Here is a 19162-nt window from a genome sequence, read left to right on the forward strand (position 1 = left end):
GCACCCCCACTTCCAGCGGCTATGCTCATAGCTACAGAAGCCAAATCCTGTTTATTTTTCTTTCATCTAACTAAATATACCATGATCTTTAGGTTTTGATAAAGTTGATTGATAAAACTGATTTAGGCCCCTTGGATAGCATGTCACCTCTCACTTGGTTAGTAACTGGCTTACAGAGCCGGCCCTAGCCTTTTTGGGGCCCTAAGTGGCATTCCGCCATAGGGTGGAGAGAATATTTAGCAATTTTATAACTAATTTCATGCAATCCTACTCATTTTGCCATGGGGCGGAGAGAAGATTTAGCCATTTTAAAACAGATTTCATGCAATTGTACTCATTTTGCTATAGGGAGGAGATAAATGTTTGATTTTTTTTGCACTGACTTATGCCATGTTAATATGATATCTGACTGAGAGCAAATAACAAAATCAATGGGAGTCCCCTCGAAATCAGGGCCCCTGGGTAATTCAACCATGATTACACGATTACTAGTTTATATAGCTGGCTAGACCAATATGCAAAAAGTTAGCTGACGTGCTAATTGAGTGAGTCTCAGTGAATGACATAACAAGAACTACAAAAACTACTTATGCACAACCAAATTTTGAAATTGCACTTTGTGTATTCTACTATTCTAGCTCTCAACAGTAAGTTGAGACCCTGACTGAGTTTCTAAAATAACCACTAAACAAAAAAACTATACTTTTTGGGGGTCGGGGGCACCCTAGCAGGCGCGGGGCCCTAAGCGTTCGCTTATGTCGCTTAGTGGCTAGGGCCGGGTCTGCTAGTTTATAAAGATCGTTTTAATGCATCAGCTAAGAGCTTTGTAGGTCTACACTCATCTTATTTGGTTGCGCGACCTGGTGGTCCACTTTAAGTCAATACTTCATATCATGCCAGGTCAATAGGCCGACTTTATCATATGCCGCCCAAGTGTGTGCGTGTGTTCGTGAGGGTGCATGTGTATCTCACACATTATAAAGTTGTCACTAAATCAGTGTGCGTGTCCAGCGGAGGCTGAAGGTCAGAGCATTCCACTGACACTAACACACTGCTACTGGAAAACGCTAAATGGAAAATAATTGAAAACAGAAGCACTGTTGGAATAACTTTAAACCTCCCTTTAATGTCTTTATCTTGTCTGTCCTCCTCTTCCTCCCCAGGGCTCCCGCTATGCCTTTATCATCAACTGCTCCATCAGCATGTCCACTGGGTGTCTTCTGATTCTCATCGTAGCCTTCCATTATAAGGACATCAGGGTGAGTGTATGTTCTCTCTGACCCCTGACCCCATTATTGACTGTGCAGCCCTAGAGGGAACTGTGTTAGTTACTCTTTGGACGGAGGAGTTGAAGAAAGGGCTTACATTAAATCACATACTGTTAAAGGTGCTTCTCTCCTTTATGAATGCTACTTGCACGGCCGGCCCGCTCATTAGCCAGGACTAATCCTGCCTAATGATTGACGAGGGCGGCATTTTCTGAGCTAAACTGTCTAAGACGCACCTCCAACAACAACACATAAAACCTCACATAATTCTGCCTAAAAACAATTACAATTTCTCTCAACCAGTGGCATATGGGCTTTTTAGGTGAGGGATGATGCCTCCCTTTGATAAGCAGTGCTCACTTTGTCAAAGGCAGGGATGCGAAACATCTTGCTTGTCTATTCCCAGCGTGCCTCTCCAGGGTGCTGTTGGAGAGACACATCGCTGCAGCGCTCCACCAACATTTGGTCAAAAATCGAACATAAATCATGTAACAGATATAGGTTACGGTAAAAAGAGTATGACCTTTGCTGTAGCCTACAGGCTAGAGATAAAATGTATGATAATGTAAAGAGACAGACACATTTTACATCATGCAGGTTTTTCCGATCAAATAGCCTAACCTAAATGGCGCTCAATCAAATAAGAAATGCGCTGTCATGTTAACAAACAACATATCCTAAAAACAAGACAGGTCAAAGTAAAATGGACAATATGGAACGGACAATCACAACTGTTGTCCAGGAGTTTCACCCAATTGTCATGATCAGTGGTTTCAAGTTTGTATCAGTCATTTTTTGACAAGCTGATCATAGCAAAAAATAAAATCCTTCTGCATTTCCTGCTGTGTAAACACATTGCAAATCGGCTCGAGCTAACTCCTGATGAAGTTGGGTAGCTGATATTCAGAGCTTAAATAGCCAAATTGATTAGCCTTGTGGACGTCTTTTTTTGGTGCAGTAGTCCTGCCTAATGAGCCGTGCAAGTATAATTTTTTGGTGCAGTTCCGGACCGGCCTTGATTTCCATATCCACGGACATTGGTTTTGGTAAATCATTTTTTTCAACTTTCATTCAGAACCGAAAATGAACCTGATTTCAACGTCCTGGAAAATGTGTATTTTAAACATATGGAAAATACATTTTCACCTTGCATTCAGAACCTAAATTAAACCTAACTTCAACATCTGGAAAATATGTCTTTTAAACATCATTTTGCTTACTGGGACTATTCTAGTTTTGTGGGGGGCTGCATTTTTTGGTCTTGCCTATGGTGGCAGGGCGGCAAGGTGTTTTTTGTTTTGATACTTCTTCTTGATCTGGAAGTGAATTGCTCAAATTGTGTGGCGGTCCTACCAAAATTCAGCCGTTGGTTCGTTCATCGATTGGTGACAAAAAACTCTGATGCAACTTGATGATATCTTGAGGACACACACATACTGTCAGCAGGACTTCTTAGTAAATAACCATGCGGTGGCTTACACACACTCACATGCACGTTCCCCCTGATGAAACTCGAATCCACAGAGATTTGTACAGTTCTCTGTGGTCGTCTTATTTTCATCCTTGCTCTGTAATACCTTGTCAATGCACTAGGTGCCAGGACTTTGGTGAAGACACTGAAATTCAATATGTTAAGACAGTCATTCCATGTCCTTACTGCTCAGTATAGAAGTCAACAGGGTGCTACATGATAAACAGGTTTAGTGCAAGTGTGAAGACTGTGCAGAAGTAGATATATTTTATGTACTACTCAGTGCAGTATATGATTACGTTTTTAGACAAAAGGGTAGGCAGCCAGAAGGGTTTTCAGGGCACACTGCCCCTTCTTTAAACGCCTGTTAGGTTGACATCCATGGGTAGGCCTATCTGAGAGGAGGGGGTGCTCTGCGCAAGTGCTGTGGGGAGATAAGGGAGATGAGGTTTCAAGCATGGGTGGAGGTTATCGTTTTTGGGCTGTGCATTGGGCAGCCCAATTTAGGCTGAAAACAAAACATGCCGGGCAGCGCAACCTAGCGTTAACCTTTCTCACTCTCAAAAAAACACAGAAAAGAGAAGGACATTATCAGAGAAATAAAGCATAGAAAGAAAAAATAGGAAGAGGAAAATGGACATACCCCTCTTAATCATCATGTGAGCAGTGTTCAGGACGGTGTGCAGGCGGAGAGAGCGATATGTGGCTGGGGTCCCCTGGCGCTAGTGAGTATCTAAACACACGTTCCCATGGGTATGGGCTGTCAATATCATCACCTGTCTCTAAATGATCTCCAACCCTAAGCCTCTTACCAGCTCCCATTCCCATTGGGTTCCGATGGCCCTGCTTGTAGAGTGACAGGCCCAGCTTCTGGCTTGGATAAATTCCAGTATGAGTAGCACTTACTCCCTCCCCTTTCAGTTACATATAAAGAGCCCTCTTCATTGGTGGCAGATCATTTGCATTACTGGGGGGCCTCTTTTCATTCTGCTGTGTGCGATATACTTTTAATAAGGCTCACAGGTGCGTAGTGTTTACACACAGGAATTGAAAATGTATAATTCTTTGTAAATCTCCAATACGTTCAAGGCAATTGTATTTGCTTACCGGTAAATACTGTATAACAACAATGTACAAATAAGAACAAGACTTTCTAATTGTAAAAATGTAAGGTTAAGATTGGTTGGTAATAGACTGTATTTGTCACGACTTCCGCCGAAGTCGGCTCCTCTCCTTGTTCGGCGGTCGTCGTCACCGGCTTGCTAGCCATCGACACTCCATTTTTCATTTAACCATTAGTTTTGTCTTGTTCCCTGCACATCTGGTTTTCATTCCCCAATCACACTGCATGTATTTATTCCTCTATTCCCCCTCATGTCTTTGTGTGTGATTGTTTCGTGTTACGTGTCATTTTTGACGCGCTGTTTCTGGTGTGCGTTTTCCGTGATATATATTATTCACGAGGTATGTTTGTACATTATTATTGTGATTGTTTGCGCATTTTTGCACTTTGGCATATTGGATGGAGGTTTCGACGCAGTGGCGTCCTTCTGTTGGTTTCTCCTGCCTAAATAAAGTGTTCGCCTGTTCACAACTCTCTGCTCTCCTGCAACTGACTCCGCTTCCAGTACGCACACCATTGACAGTATTTTTTACATTGGCTTGCTGGTGGTGTGGGTGTGGGCTACCCAGGTGGTGTGTCTATGAGAACACATGAGATGGAGGTACAGTTGAATTTCTATAAACGTTTCCAAAGATAAAAGACAAGGAAAAGAACTTGTACCAACAAAGAACTGAAATGAACTGTAATGTTTGTCAGAATGCCACACGGATTAGCCACAGATTAATAAAATGTCCAAACACTTCTGCCCAAATAAGTGAAGAAGAGTATGGTGGACCAACGCGTCAAACTTGGCCTTCGTTAGCCAATAAAAAGAAACTCCCGGCGTATAGGCAATGGCTTAATTGTCTTAATCTACCAACCAATAATCTCCCACAACAACTTCCCCCTAACCCTCCCCTATACACTAGCACATCACAAGCACACAGTGTGAGGTCAGCTTGCCTCTTTAGGTACTGACCCACTGACCACTGGAGGTACTGGGTCTTCTGTGTTAGGGGGCACAGGGTAACCTTACATGGGAGCCTGGCTGGTCCCTGGGACTGGAGCTAGGGTGACTCCATTGACTACTGCAGACCTGACAAACTTACCATTAGTAAGTTAGATATGGGACTGCACAAGGTACTGCAATGGAGATGGGAGTTGTAGTCTGAAAGGGTACTGTAGTGGAGATGGTGTTGTAGTCTGAAAGGGTACTGTAGTGGAGATGGAGTTGTAGTCTGAAAGGGTACTGTAGTGGAGATGGGAGTTGTAGTCTGAAAGGGTACTGTAGTGGAGATGGTGTTGTAGTCTGAAAGGGTAATGCAGTGGAAATGGAGGTGGAGTCTAAAAGGGTACTGCAGTGGAGGTGGAGTTGCAGACTGAAAGGGTAATGTAGTTGAGGCTGGGAATGAAGGTAGAGCACAAGGAACTGGAGTTTAGGCTTGAGCTCATATGAATAGGTAATTGTAGAGTTTTGGAGCAATCCATTTCTGAAATGAGGCTTGGAGTGGGACTGGGATGGATGGTTTCTTCGTTTCCATCCACCTGATTTGATGTGTAATCTCCCTCATTCTCTATCTGAAGATGAGCCCTCAGTCAGCTGGGAATCTGTACTCCATTGTTGTCCTTTCCACCACGATAGCCCGATCAGGCCCGAAGGATATAAAAACTGGTTAGGGTTGGTTGGTCAAGGACTGTATTTTGAGGTTGGTCTATAAAAACACAGGAGATGGAGGTACAGTTGAATTTCTATAAACACAGGTGAAAGGTAAGGAAATTAACTTTCACCAACAAGCTTCAGGCGAGCCAATTTTAAGGGAAGGTGTGGCAATATCAAGGGAAGGTGTGTCAATATCTTGGGAAGGGTGTGACAATATTAAGGGAAGGTGTGGCAATAATTAGGGAAGGGTGTGGCAATATCAAGGGAAGGGTGTGGCAATATCAAGGGAAGGGTGTGACAATATCAAGGGAACGGTGTGGCAATATCAAGGGGAAGAGTGTGACTGAAGTTCCCCCTCTGCTTCAGGAACTGGGTGGTGATTGGGCAATGGAAAAGTCAGTCAAGGGCAACAAGACTACGAACTGAGTGTTCTAATATGCTTACGGCAGTTTCAAATATCAAGAGTTACGAAGAAACCTCAAAACAACAGGAATTGGAGGTTTTGGCCAGCGCGGGATTTGGTTTTCGTTTTCCTTAGTGATATAATAAAGTGATTTCTTGGAGTTGTGTCATGTCAGACTAGGATCAGACAGGATTATATTTAGAATCTAAGACTTGTGAGTCAGAGAGGGCTTGTGTCGCCTACAACCCCCACAATCTTGACTTTCACTGCCTCCGTATCTGCTTGGGTGGGACTTTGTTTGCCTTGGCATCATGTTTCTGTCGTTGCTGTTCTTCCTATTCCCACATTTAGTTAATCATCAGCATTTACTTAATGATTCAAATCAAATGAACAATTTTCCATTGACATCCTTCTTTTCCTACTTCTCTCTCGCTCTCCCACTCAATCCCTTTCTCTCTTGCAATTTCTCTCTCTTTCTCTTTTTATTTATCTTTCACTCTCTTTCCCCCTCTCTCCCTCTAACTCTCCTTATCCCTCTGGCTCTTCCAATCGCCCTCATCCCCTTCTATCTCCCCTGTCGCCCCTGTTCCGACCCCTCACTTTTTCTCCAGCTCTTCATCATTGACCACAACCAGGTGGACTGGCGCATCGCCATGACAAGCCGCAGGGTGCTGGGCATCTCCCTGGAGCTGCTGGTCTGTGCCATCCATCCCGTGGGCACCTACTGGGAGGTGGGTGTCCCTGCGCCCATCGCCAGGGAGGGGGTAGAGGTCAACTCCTCCAACTCGGCGCCGCTGTGTGTGTCCTCCCGCCACGGGGAGGTGCTGTTGGACACAGAGCTGCTACTGTCGGCGCTGATGTTCCTCAGGCTGTACCTGGTCCACAGGACGATCCTACTGCACAGCAAGGTGCTGCTCAGTGCCTCCTATAGGAGTATCGGCTCGCTCAACAACATCAACTTCACGTTCCGCTTCGTGCTCAAGGTGCTGATGAACAAGTACCCGGCGCGCACGCTGATGGTGTTCATCTTCTTGTTCTGGCTCATCTCTTCCTGGATGCTCACACTTTGTGAGAGGTAGGGTGGAGGGGCGCACACACGCAGGCACACACTCATGCTCACACGCATGCTCACACTCACATGCACATGCATGCACACACACACTACATGACTCGCACACAATCTCCTGTTTGAGATACACAGGCACAGACAGACGTCTGTGTGATAGACAGAACATAAAAAGAGGACACACAGTGAGAGATGAAAATAGTTTGCTAAAAATCTAAATATAACACATTACTACTGCCAGCACAGAAACACCCACACGTACACACACATCCCTACAAAGTTTATTACAAACAGACTGGGGCAATCAATTGCTCACTCTACTTCAAATATTGATGGTCAATTTGAGTTCCCATTCAGAAAGGATGTCTAATAACAGATTAAAGTTGATAGTTTTCTGTTGAGTTACTCCGAAAAATTACTCTTCATTGCGAGCCAACACATACCATCCTAGGCCTCTGAAGTCTGCTTGTGGCCAACGTGAGGTCATTTGTTAAGGCTGAACTTACAATGGGATGGGATTCTTAGATCTCAGTTACATAGAGAAAATCAAACGTGTTAGTTAATCAAGCTGCATGTTAAACAAACTGACATTTTGGTTATACGATCTGATGATTGACAGATTGTAAGACTTCTGAGTAACACCCGACAGGTATAATGCGCTATAACTTCCCTGTAGGCAATAGAAGACTTAAGATGAAAATTGAATTGGAATAGTTTTGAAATAGATTCTGAGAAAACAACAACTTACAAAAGTCATACATTTTTGAGTCAATTTCACCATCTGTCCAGACAATTCAACTTCCATTTTCTCTTTTCTGGAATTGAAACAGGTCCTTCCTTGACCCCACAGCCACTGACAGATAAACAGATGCTCACAGTCTAACTGTAACTACAACACTTTGATCTTTGGATGCCCATAAAGATTCTAAATCTCAAAACAAATTGAATCAAATTTTGTTTGTCACCTGCGTCGAATACAACCTTACCGTGAAATCCTTCCTTGCGAGCCCTTAACCAACAATGCAGTTTTAAGAAAATAGAGTCAAGAAGATATTTACTAAATAAACTAAAGTTTTAAAAAATAGAAAAAATAGTTACACAATAAAATGACTGGAGTTCTTGACAATCAAATTTGCCAACTTAATATATCTCTGTTTTTGTCTTACCTATTGGTCTGAAGTTGTTAATAATGTAATGTCTATATAATATCGATAAAATCTATGAATATCTTCATGTAAGACATATGTATCTGTGTATGTAGTGAGTGACCCCAGGGTGTGTGGCCCTCTACAGGCAGACACAGGAGCAGACTGGTCGTATGGACACGGCTCTCTGGCTCATTGCCATCACCTTCCTCACAGTGGGATACGGGGACGTGTCCCCCAAAACCAGCTGTGGAAAAGTGGTGTGCCTCTTCACCGGAGTCATGGTAACTATATGGAGTCATGGTAACTATATGGGGAGGGGAGAATGGAGAGATAGGGAAAATAAAGTTTCTAGCCTGAGTGTCAACGCATGATAAAGCTTGTATCTTAAAGGTTACAATGGCTTTTTAAAGCAGAGCATTACTGTAAAGTAGACAGGCTAAATAATATACATGTACTGTACATGGCTTCATGTCTCTGCAGGTGTACAGATGTATGATCAAAATTTGAGCCAGTTTGCTACAGCAGGGCAATAATCCTGCAGCAACAGGAAATGTGAATTACGAAATGGATTTTAGTTCATTAATGGATATTTTTGTAGGGGTAGATACATTTTTTGTGAGGGAAAATCATGTCTGAAATTTCAAGGTGGAAATGACAAACTTCAGAAGCCTTTTTAAACCTCAGACACACTGCATTGCAGGTAGGTTATTCTGCAACAGGGTGATCAAATGAAGAAGAATAGAGGGAAATTGAAACACTAGTCAGTGCTCTTGAGTTGGTTGTTTTGTAAGTACCTATTACGTTGAAGTGGCTGCAGAAAGTGATTTACTTAGAGTAGAAATACAGTGGTGCTTGGTGCCACCCAGTCCCAATTTTGACTTTGATGCTGGCAGTTAGTTGCTGGGTACATGCAGAGAGCACGCCATGTACAGTACTGTTGCTGCTGACTCATTGTTTGCCTGTCGCTACTCCCATCGATCTCTCTTGTCTTGGCCTCTTTCTATATTATTTTCCATTATGGCATTCTTACAATGTCCTACATTACAGCATGTGCCCCCTGTGTGTTGCCAGTGCATGCTATGATGTCTTAAAGTACAGTAGCTGTAGTTTTCATATTGAAGCTTTTCTATTCTATTCTGAAAATGAATTTAACACTATTGTACCACTGTAATAGTATTTGTATTATTGTTTTCCCCACTATCAGCTTGTATATGACATGTTCAGGGAAGAATACCTGACAATGTCTTGGTTGTTCACACACCTCTGAGATAAGGGGTGTTGAGTAATGGGTCAGAGAAGTGACACACACACACACACATTGGAGTAGATGTCTTGGCACTGAGCAGAGGGGAGGGGGAGATGTGAAAGGTTACAGTGAGTTTACTGGTTTTATGGGTGAACTCAAAGAGTACAGGCACTGATAGTATTGAACTTTATTTTCATAGCACGTTTCTTACAGAATGCAGCCCCAATGTGCACTACATGATAACATATGACCTTTCTCTTGTCCAACGACGAAAGCAGTGTGGTCATTGACTCATGTATTGTTATGTCTGTGACTCAAACACTTTGGTTACACCCACTGGTAAGAAAGGCACGCGCAGTAGAAAAAAAGCTCATTTGAAACACTGTAAACATGTTTGAAATCTGAAATAAGTGCTGCAACTCTTATGTTCAAGCAGTCTGGGTGCCATGGAAATGACATTAAATAATACACTTCAGGTCTTGTTCTGTCATAGAAAAGAACACAGGAGTTTCACTATGATATATTGTCATATTCAACTGCCATTGTTCACAAGACAATGGACCCTCACCAGTAAGAATATAGGCCAATATCTCAATGTTGAGGTTGATGCTGAGTACAAAGAGTTGATATGTTTTTACAATGGAAGAATATTTTTATTTATTCTTACTATTTTCTACAGTACCAGTCAAGTTTGGACACACCTACTCATTCCAGGGTTTCTTTATTTGTACTATTTTCTGCATTGTATAATAATAGTGAATACATCCAAACTATGAAATAACACATATGGAATCATGTAGTAACCAAAAAAGTGTTAAACAAATCTAAATATATTTTATATTTGTGATTCTTCAAAGTAGCTACCCTTTGCCTTGATGACAAGTTTGCACACGTTTGGCATTCTCTCAACCAGCTTCAGCTGGATTGCTTTTCCAACAGTCTTGAAGGAGTTCCCACATATGCGACTTTTCCTTAAATCTGCGGTCCAACTTTTCCAAACCATCTCAATTGGGTTGAGGTCGGGTGATTGTGGAGGCCAGGTCATATGATGAAGCACTCCATCACTCTCCTTCTTGGTCAAATAGCCCTTACACAGCCTGGATGTGTGTTTTGGGTCATTGTTGTCCTGTTGAAAAATAAATGATAGTACTACTAAGCAGATGGGATGGCTTATCGGTCCTCATGAGAGCCAGTTTCATCATAGTGCTTGATGGTTTTTGCCACTGCACTTGAAGAAACTTTCAAAGTTCTTAAAATGTTCCGCATTGACTGACCTTCATGTCTTAAAGTAATGATGGACTGTCGTTTCTCTTTGCTTATTTGAGCTGTTCTTGGTCTTTTACCAAATAGGGCTATCTTCTGTATACCACCCCTGTTAAGGCACACCTGTTAATTGAAATGCATTCCATGTGACTATCTCATTAAGCTGGTTGAGAGAATGCCAAGAGTGTGCAAAGCTGTCATCAAGGCAAAGGCTGGCTACTTTGAATAATATAATATGTTTTGATTTGTTTGTATACTCCACTTGTCCTAAGAGTAACAAATTACCCCTAAAATAAAGCAGCTTAATTGAATTTTAAACCCCAAATATATTTTGCATGAAGAAACAACCTGTCATTCATCACAAACTTTGTAAATATCGGGGTTTTCCCTCTTCACAATGCAGAAAGACTGCATATAATCAGTGGACACCACACATTTTTATTACAACACACCTGTCATAATTGTTTTCTTTACTAAAGTAGAGGTTTGTTATTATTATTATTATTATTGCTAAAGGTACTGTATAGGTGTAAACATTTTTGTTTTGCAAGAGATAACACTTGTAAAGCCTAAGAAAGTAGCAGAAATTTGAATGCATTTTACTGAAGGGAAACAATAGCAGCCTTGACATTTTTTGGCAACATAGTGATGTATTCTTGTATACTGTAATACTAGTCTTCTCCCATTTTTTTGAACCATTGCCCACACCCACGAGGTGTATAAACAACAACAATAAATAAGAATAAAATAATAAATACAAAACAAAACCGTGAAGTACAAAAATCAATCAACTCTAGTTAGCACATGTAGGACAGTATGCAAGTGTGTGTGCATGGACTTTGCAGATGTATTTCTCACATGTGCAGCACATAGTATTGTTTTACAGTCCTTCTTTGGGGGGCAGAATGGCATCTCCTCCTCTTGCCTGCCCCAGCTACAGCCTCAGGTGGATCAGGACAAGATTCAGCCCCCTGAACTGCTTTCACAAGTGCTGTAGAGGCTGCTGTGCAGGGGAAGCGTTCCCTTCTTTGAATGTGTGGTGTTACAAGTGCCTTTCCCTGTGCTTCAGGAACACCCTCCTCTTGTTCTGCTTATCAGGCATCCAGGAAAGGTTGATCTTGTTCCATATCACAGGCAATGTATGAGGACACATCAATGATGTTATGGAAGATGACCAGGGGCCAGCGGGCTGTCATCCTCCTGCAGTTGTAAGTTCCAATCACCTTGTCCAGGTTGTCCAAGCCTCCTTTGTTGTGGTTGTAGTCTAGGATGATGGCTGGCTTCCTGTCCTCACTATCACTGATCTCAGCCGTTTTGTGCAGTATGCTCAGAAAGACCACATTCTTGTTCCTCTTTGGGAGGTAAGAAACTAGAGTGGTGGTGGGGTTGAATGCAAACTTTGATGAGAAGGCCTCTCTCCCCCTTGTTGTGAGGAGTGCAGGGGGGAGCTCAGTATTGTTCTTTCTAACTGTGCCAACCATGGTGATCTTCCTCTTCAGGAGCTGCTGGCTGAGTTCATACGAGGTGAAGAAATTGTCACACTTGAGATTGTGCCGCCTCAGTATGTCGGTCGCATCAACCGCATCCCCTGGTTCTTCTCCGAGCCTCCACTGGTCGGCTTCCCTGTGTAGACTTGCATCTTCCAAGCGTAGCTGGATTGTGCGTCACAGGCCACCCATATCTTGATGCCATACTTTGCTGGCTTTCTGGGCAGATACTGCCCAGAAAGGGCAGCGACCTTTTGACAAAAGAGATCACTATCAGTAATTAGAATCAGTGTCACAGAAAACAATCACATAAATCAATGATATTACAGCAATACATAATACATGAACAGTGAAAATCACTTACATTACAGATATGAAAATACAAGTTTACCTCTGAATGGAATCAGTTGCTCATCCACTGTTACTTCAGTGTTACTCATCCACTGGCCCAGGGTTGTAGAGGTATGGCAGACGCTCCACCCACTTCTCCCAGACCTCTCTTATGGCCACCAGTCTGTCTCTCACACGTCTTGACTAATGGTTATCAAATCGTAGCATTCTTGAGAAAGTGTGAAAGACTATGGCACGGAAAATCACCTTTCCACTCTCTGCCAAGAGACTTCATGTAGCCTCGCCTCGGGATCTATACACACCCGCTGAGATTATCAGCCCTATGTAGGAACACAGGTCAATCTCATCCCTCCAAATTTGTCATCTCCAGGATGATTTTTTCGGCGGCTGGTGTGATGAACATGTAGAATGTTGAGGCGATGTCCTGGGCATGAGAAACTGCATGTCTTGTGGGCCCTGTGGTCATCCTTATGACATTTTGTGCTGCCATCCTGCCCTGGTTGTCATATGGTGAAAAGGACCATGTTATTTTGCTGTTTTTTGACAAAAATGTCTGTCAGCTTAGGGGATTTCTTCTTCATCTGAAGATGATGCATCGTGCTCTGGGTTGTATTCTTCCTCATCTTCTTCTTCAGATACCTGCTCCTCTTCTAAATCATTGTTCTCTTGTTCCTCCTGGACATCTGAATAAATCTGATCTACGACCTGTTGGGCACTGAAACGTGCAGTCATGGCACGAAGAGAGAGAACTGGGGGGACTGTCAACTGCACTACCTTTATTGCCTCTGACTGTATTCCCCATTAGTAAACAATGCTTTCAAGAAATATTTATTTTGTCTGAAATTTTATTTATTTTGTCTGTGAACTTGAGTCATGTGTGGGGTCGTGGAGATGCTGCACATGCACAATAAAGTTCAATCAATAATCTCAATATCTTGTGTGTGTGTGTGTGTGTGTGTGTGTGTGTGTGTGTGTGTGTGTGTGTGTGTGTGTGTGTGTGTGTGTGTGTGTGTGTGTGTGTGTGTGTGTGTGTGTGTGTGTGTGTGTGTGTGTGTGTGTGTGTGTGTGTGTGTGTGTGTGTGTGTGTGTGTGTGGTTTGTAAATGATTTTATAACTGCCGGGTCAAAAATGACCCTAAGACAATCTTTGTACCCTGGTGGTGTACAGCTCACATGGGAATATGAACAAAGGTGATGTTTCACTTTTTCTAATGTTGGGGTCACTCTAGGAAAAGTCATACAATTTCAAGTTGAAAAAATATAATTTAGGGCGTTACATGCTGTTACATACCGGCGGGTCATTATTTTACCCTGAAGACAACACAAGGGTTAATTGAAATGCATTCCAGGTGACTACTTCATGAAGCTGGTTGAGAGAATGCCAAGAGTGTGCAAAGCTGTCATCAAGGCAAAGGGTGGCTTCTTTGAAGAATCTCAAATATAAAATATATTTTGATTGGTTTAACACTTTTTTGGTTACTACATGATTCCATATGTGTTATTTCATAGTTTGGATGTCTTCACTATTATTCTACAATGCAGAAAATAGTACAAATAAAGAAACCCTGGAATGAGTAGGTCTGTCCAAACTTTTGACTGGTACTGTATATAGGTATGGAATGGGCGACTTTTATATCTCTCAGTCCTGGCATGTGGAATAGAGAGAAGGTGGATCTGTCTGACACTTGTCCTCGGCAGGCAGGTATCAAGTCTCTGAAGGGGGACTTGAACAGGGAGAAAGCAAAGTCCAGGCACAGTTTCACTCTTCTCTCATGAAGTGAGGGCAGTGATAGTGACAGAGCATTGTTGTTTCCAGGATATGCCGTGCCAGGGATGGTTCTGCAAACACGCTTCTGTATGGGCTCGAGTTGCTCAGAGAGGGCTTGAGTCAAGGAGCTGTCCCAAGCTGTTGCGGTATACTCTAGGCAGGGTTGAACGTAGATGGCGACCAGGTCCATTTGTGGAAAGTTAAATATTTTAAGATGACGTAGGAAGAACAACTTTTTACTTCCCTTACGAATCATAGAATCGATTTGTTCGTCCCACTGCAGAATGTTTTGCACAATGACTCCAAGGACTTTCACACTTCCACAGACTTGCAGGTTTTTCCCATATATCATAAGGGGACATGCAGGGACAGGTTTCTCATACATGTTACCAACATGATCTTGCACTTCGAAGGGTTTAGGGCCATGTGACTAGTACAGGGAGAGAGGGAGAGGGAGGGAGGTATTTGGGTGTTTTCTGCTTGTTGGGCTGTAAGGACTTGGCTCTCTTCCTCACCTCAGATCTGCCCGTTTCCGATCCGAACAGATAAGCGACGGAGAGTCACAAGACCGACAAAGGGGCGCGAGCCAGGCTGAGACACCTCCCTGACACAGTGGAAAATGATCCTTCACTCCTCTTTCTCTCCCTCTCCCCTTGTTTATATAAGCTTTCCCCTTTTTTTAAGGGGAAACTTTCCACCATTTCCATTTTTAGGTAGTTTATAGCCTTTGGCACCACTGGAGCAGGAGGGCGTGCCAACCTGTGCCCATGACTTGGAAGAAAAATGTTTCCTACTCCCAACAGGGCAGCTCTCTTGGACAATGAGTGAAGCAGTACTCACACCTGTAGCTCTTGGCTGTCAAGGACCCCTAGGCTCAACACCTCTATCCTGGGCTAGCCTGCCTCTCTGTTAGTGCCCCAGCTGTGTTGGGGAGGTGAGCAGAGCAACGTGCTCACCACACATCCTATCAGTGGGGTGTGAATGGATCCCTGGGAAGGATGTTGTGTCTCTCAAAATTCCCAGATTACACTCGGACAGATTCACACGGAATCTTTGGTTCTAGTCATGCCCATGCCCCTCCCAATACCAGTGAGTGGGTTGGTTGATGTTAGGAAGCTCTTAGGAGAGGACAGGGGACTAGTGCAGGATTTGTGATTCATCCATCTGAATGACTCTTAGCATTATCTCTGTGTCCAGACTGTAACCTGTGTTTCATTGTGAGCCTATGCGTGCATGCTAATATGATTGTTCTTCTTTATCAGACTTTTATCTCTCTCTCTCTTTTACTAATGCAAACAAGGGAAGGAAAACAGGTAAAAATCAGTTTTCATTTTCAAACCAGTCTAATCTTTAAATGATATGATTACACTGTGTCTCTAAAACCATATACTGTATTTTCACAGTAATTACACTGGCAGGTACAATGCAATTACAGTGTAGGTAGATACACATTGGTACAACTGTGAGCTTTGTGCAATTACAGTACATATTGATAGAAAATTGCACTCAATGGTAAATTAACTACAGTTGAAGTCGGAAGTTTACATACACTTAGGTTGGAGTCATTAAAACTCGTTTTTCAAGCATTCCACACATTTCTTGTTAACAAACTATAGTTTTGGCAAGTCGGTTAGGACATCTACATTGTGCATGACACAAGTCATTTTTCCAACAATTGTTTACAGACAGATTATGTCACTTATAATTCACAGTATCACAATTCCAATGGGTCAGAAGTTTACATACACTAAGTTGACTGTGCCTTTAAACAGCTTGGAAAATGACAGAAAATGATGTCATGGCTTTAGAAGCTTCTGATTGGCTAAATGACATCATTTGAGTCAATTTGAGGTGTACCTGTGGATGTATTTCAAGGCCTACCTTCAAACTCCCTTTGCTTAACATCATGGGAAAATCCAAAGAAATCAGCCAACCAAAAATTGTAGACCTCCACAAGTGTTGTTCATCCTTAGGAGCAATTTCCAAACGCCTGAAGGTACCACGTTCATCTGTACAAACAATAGTACGCAAGTATAAACACCATGGGACCATGCAGCCGTCATATCGCTCAGGAAGGAGACGTGTTCCGTCTCCTAGAGACGAACGTACTTTGGTGCAAAAAGTGCAAATCAATCCAAGAACAACAGCAAAGGACCTTGTGAAGATGCCGGAGGAAACGGGTACAAAAGTATCTACAGTATATCCAATGTGAGAAACGAGTCCTATATCGACATAACCTGAAAGGCCGCTCAGCAAGGAAGAAGCCTTGCTGAGCAGAAGGAAGTTAAAGCTTGGTCGCAAATGTCTTCCAAATGGACATTGACCCCAAGCATACTTCCAAAGTTGTGGCAAAATAGCTTAAGGACAACAAAGTCAAAGTATTGGAGTGGCCATCACAAAGCCGTGACCTCAATCCAATAGAAAATTTGTGGTCAGAACTGAAAAAGCGTGTGCGAGCAAGGAGGCCTACAAACTTGACTCAGTTACACCAGCTCTGTCAGGAGGAATTGGCCAAAATTCACCCAACTTATTGTGGGAAGCTTGTGGAAGGCTACCCAAAACATTTGACCCAAGTTAAACCATTTAAAGGCAATGCTACCAAATACTAATTGTGTGTATGTAAACTTCTGACCTACTGGGAATGTGATGAAAGAAATAAAAGCTGAAATAAATAATTATCTCTACTATTATTCTGACATTTCCAATTCTTAAAATAAACTGGTGATCTCAACTGACTTAAGACAGGACATTTTTTACATGGATTAAATGTCAGGAATTGTGAAAAACTGAGTTTAATTGTACTTGTCTAAGGCTTATGTAAACCTCCGACTTCAACTGTATGTTATATCTCCCCCATAGGTTAGAAGTGTAGTCTACGATTTCAAAGTAAGAATTAGTGTGTTGAGACTATTGTACCACACTGAAATATAGTCACTTTTAGTGCCAAGTCACTCTGATTCACCCTGTGCGGTTTCTGAGCATTCGTCAGCACTTAGTTGTTCCCTATCCAGCAATAGCACAATGCTATTCTCAGAGTAAACCATACTACTATATCAGTGGCACAGTGGCATATGATTAACAATTTCACTCTCACATAAACATAAGGTCAATTCAGTGTAACTAGTATTATTTGGCGAAATAGGCAAAATAGGCCCACCATATTTGTACAAGTTATAGCAAGTCACAACTATTTAATAACCTCTTGAAAAGGAATTGCGGTGTCTATCTTGATGTTAGCCAAGCAGACCTGAAGCTATAGGGCTAATTTTGAATGTTGACATGATCATTTTGTTAATTCCGACTCTGACTCCCGCTCTTACGGGTCACAAAGGGACACGAGGAGGATGACAAACAGCGGTGGTGGTAATCATGGTGACGGTGGTGTGACTGTCTGTATGTCTGTCCTCAGGGTGTGGCCTGTACCGCCATGCTGGTGGCCGTCATGACCAAGAAGCTGGCGCTGAACAAAGGAGAGAAACACGTGCACTTCTTCATGATGGACATCCAGATCTCCAAACGGGTGAGACGAGGAGAACGACTGCACCAGAGTTTTTCCATATCCCATGTGTCCAACTAGTCAGGAAAACTCTGGGCCCTAATTCTAACCTTTACAAGGGTTGGGAGTTTTTCCTGGTCAGGTGGTCACAGGGTCAGTAGAAATACCTGGCTCTATAATGACAATAATGAACAAACATGTTGTGAGTGTCTCTTAGTTCAAGGAGTCATTTATCCCCATATTTCCAATAACTGAATGATAAGAAAAACATACTGTGAAGATCCAAACCACTGTCCTTCATTGATAACCGGAAGCAGCCAGCTCCCTTCAAAGCTTCCCTCGGTCTCACAAGAAAAACAAAACCCTTGACACAACAGATGAGGCCTCCTGGGTGGATGCAGAGATATTTTCTGCATATGATTTTGGAGTCTTTTTATAATATAATTTGTTTCCTTAAATAGGGCATTCCAGAGGACAGGATAGTGTGGGAAAAGGACTGGGGGGTGGGGGCTTGTGAGGTGGGGCCCGCCAATCTCTTAATAGCCTCCAAAAGGCGTCAAAAAGAGGAAACAATAGTGTCCCTGTCAGGAAAGGGATTTGTGTCAGTCCAGGACGGGGTGCTCGTACCGACTGGAAACTGGATAAGATGATGTGTGTGTTGTGTATGTGTATATACTCACTGCCTCAACTGAGGACACAGTGAGCGAGTGTATGTTGTTGAGGGGTTACTTCATGTTGAAGCCTCAGACAGGATCCATCTGCTTGCTTATCGCCGGGAAGGAAAATCAACAACCTGAAAATAAACGAGCACAACGGAAGATGCAAGCATGATTTCCATATCCATTTTCAAATATCCATCATTCTCGAATATGTAAGTAGTGTATGGCAGGATTCTCTGAAATCCACTGACCTGACTGAGCATTAGCTGAGCGCTACGTTGGCAGTGTAGGGTGTAGGCTACACCTGGCTACAGGCTGCAGTGTGTTGTCAGTGTGAGGATGTGAGGTTATAGGTCTGCTGAGGATGTAACTGCTTCCTCCCTGGCACTGAACACATCCTCTCACTGGGTGCATCCTTACGTCTGTTTGTAGTTGTTTGGTGTGTGTGTGTGCGTCCCTGCGGAGCTGTTCGTCATTGCCCTGATTTACGTTGACAGGAAGAATAAGGAAAGACATCTGGGCATGGCCCCTGACGGCCCCTAATAACAACCTCACACACAGGACAACACAAGACAAGGCCCGGCTGGAGTGACTTCACCAAGCTCAGATAGGCAGTTACAGTGTCCTCGTCAGGAAGGAGAGCAGACACTAATAGAATCAAAGAGAAACAAGAGGAATATGTTTCCGTAACCAACATATGGCCCACTGATGCCTATTCACATCCTCAAATATTATTCCCTGTATGACGGGTACATGTCCATCCATTTAGGTTTTT

General features: G+C 42.8%; 1 protein-coding gene across 4 annotated transcripts in view; it reads left to right on the forward strand.

Annotated features, from left to right (window-relative positions):
• Nucleotides 1–19162, forward strand: part of LOC139423021 (intermediate conductance calcium-activated potassium channel protein 4-like) — a 46358-nt gene that overhangs the window by 5111 nt on the left and 22085 nt on the right. For all 4 annotated transcript variants that reach the window (XM_071174615.1, XM_071174597.1, XM_071174588.1 and 1 more), the window contains exons 2-5: nucleotides 1164–1259; nucleotides 6516–6979; nucleotides 8264–8399; nucleotides 17642–17752. In XM_071174615.1, coding sequence (XP_071030716.1) covers nucleotides 1164–1259; nucleotides 6516–6979; nucleotides 8264–8399; nucleotides 17642–17752 — 807 coding nt within the window. The remainder of the gene's footprint in view (nucleotides 1–1163; nucleotides 1260–6515; nucleotides 6980–8263; nucleotides 8400–17641; nucleotides 17753–19162) is intronic.

The sequence above is a fragment of the Oncorhynchus clarkii genome, chromosome 2, assembly GCF_045791955.1.
Source record: "Oncorhynchus clarkii lewisi isolate Uvic-CL-2024 chromosome 2, UVic_Ocla_1.0, whole genome shotgun sequence".
Taxonomy (NCBI): Eukaryota; Metazoa; Chordata; class Actinopteri; order Salmoniformes; family Salmonidae; genus Oncorhynchus; species Oncorhynchus clarkii.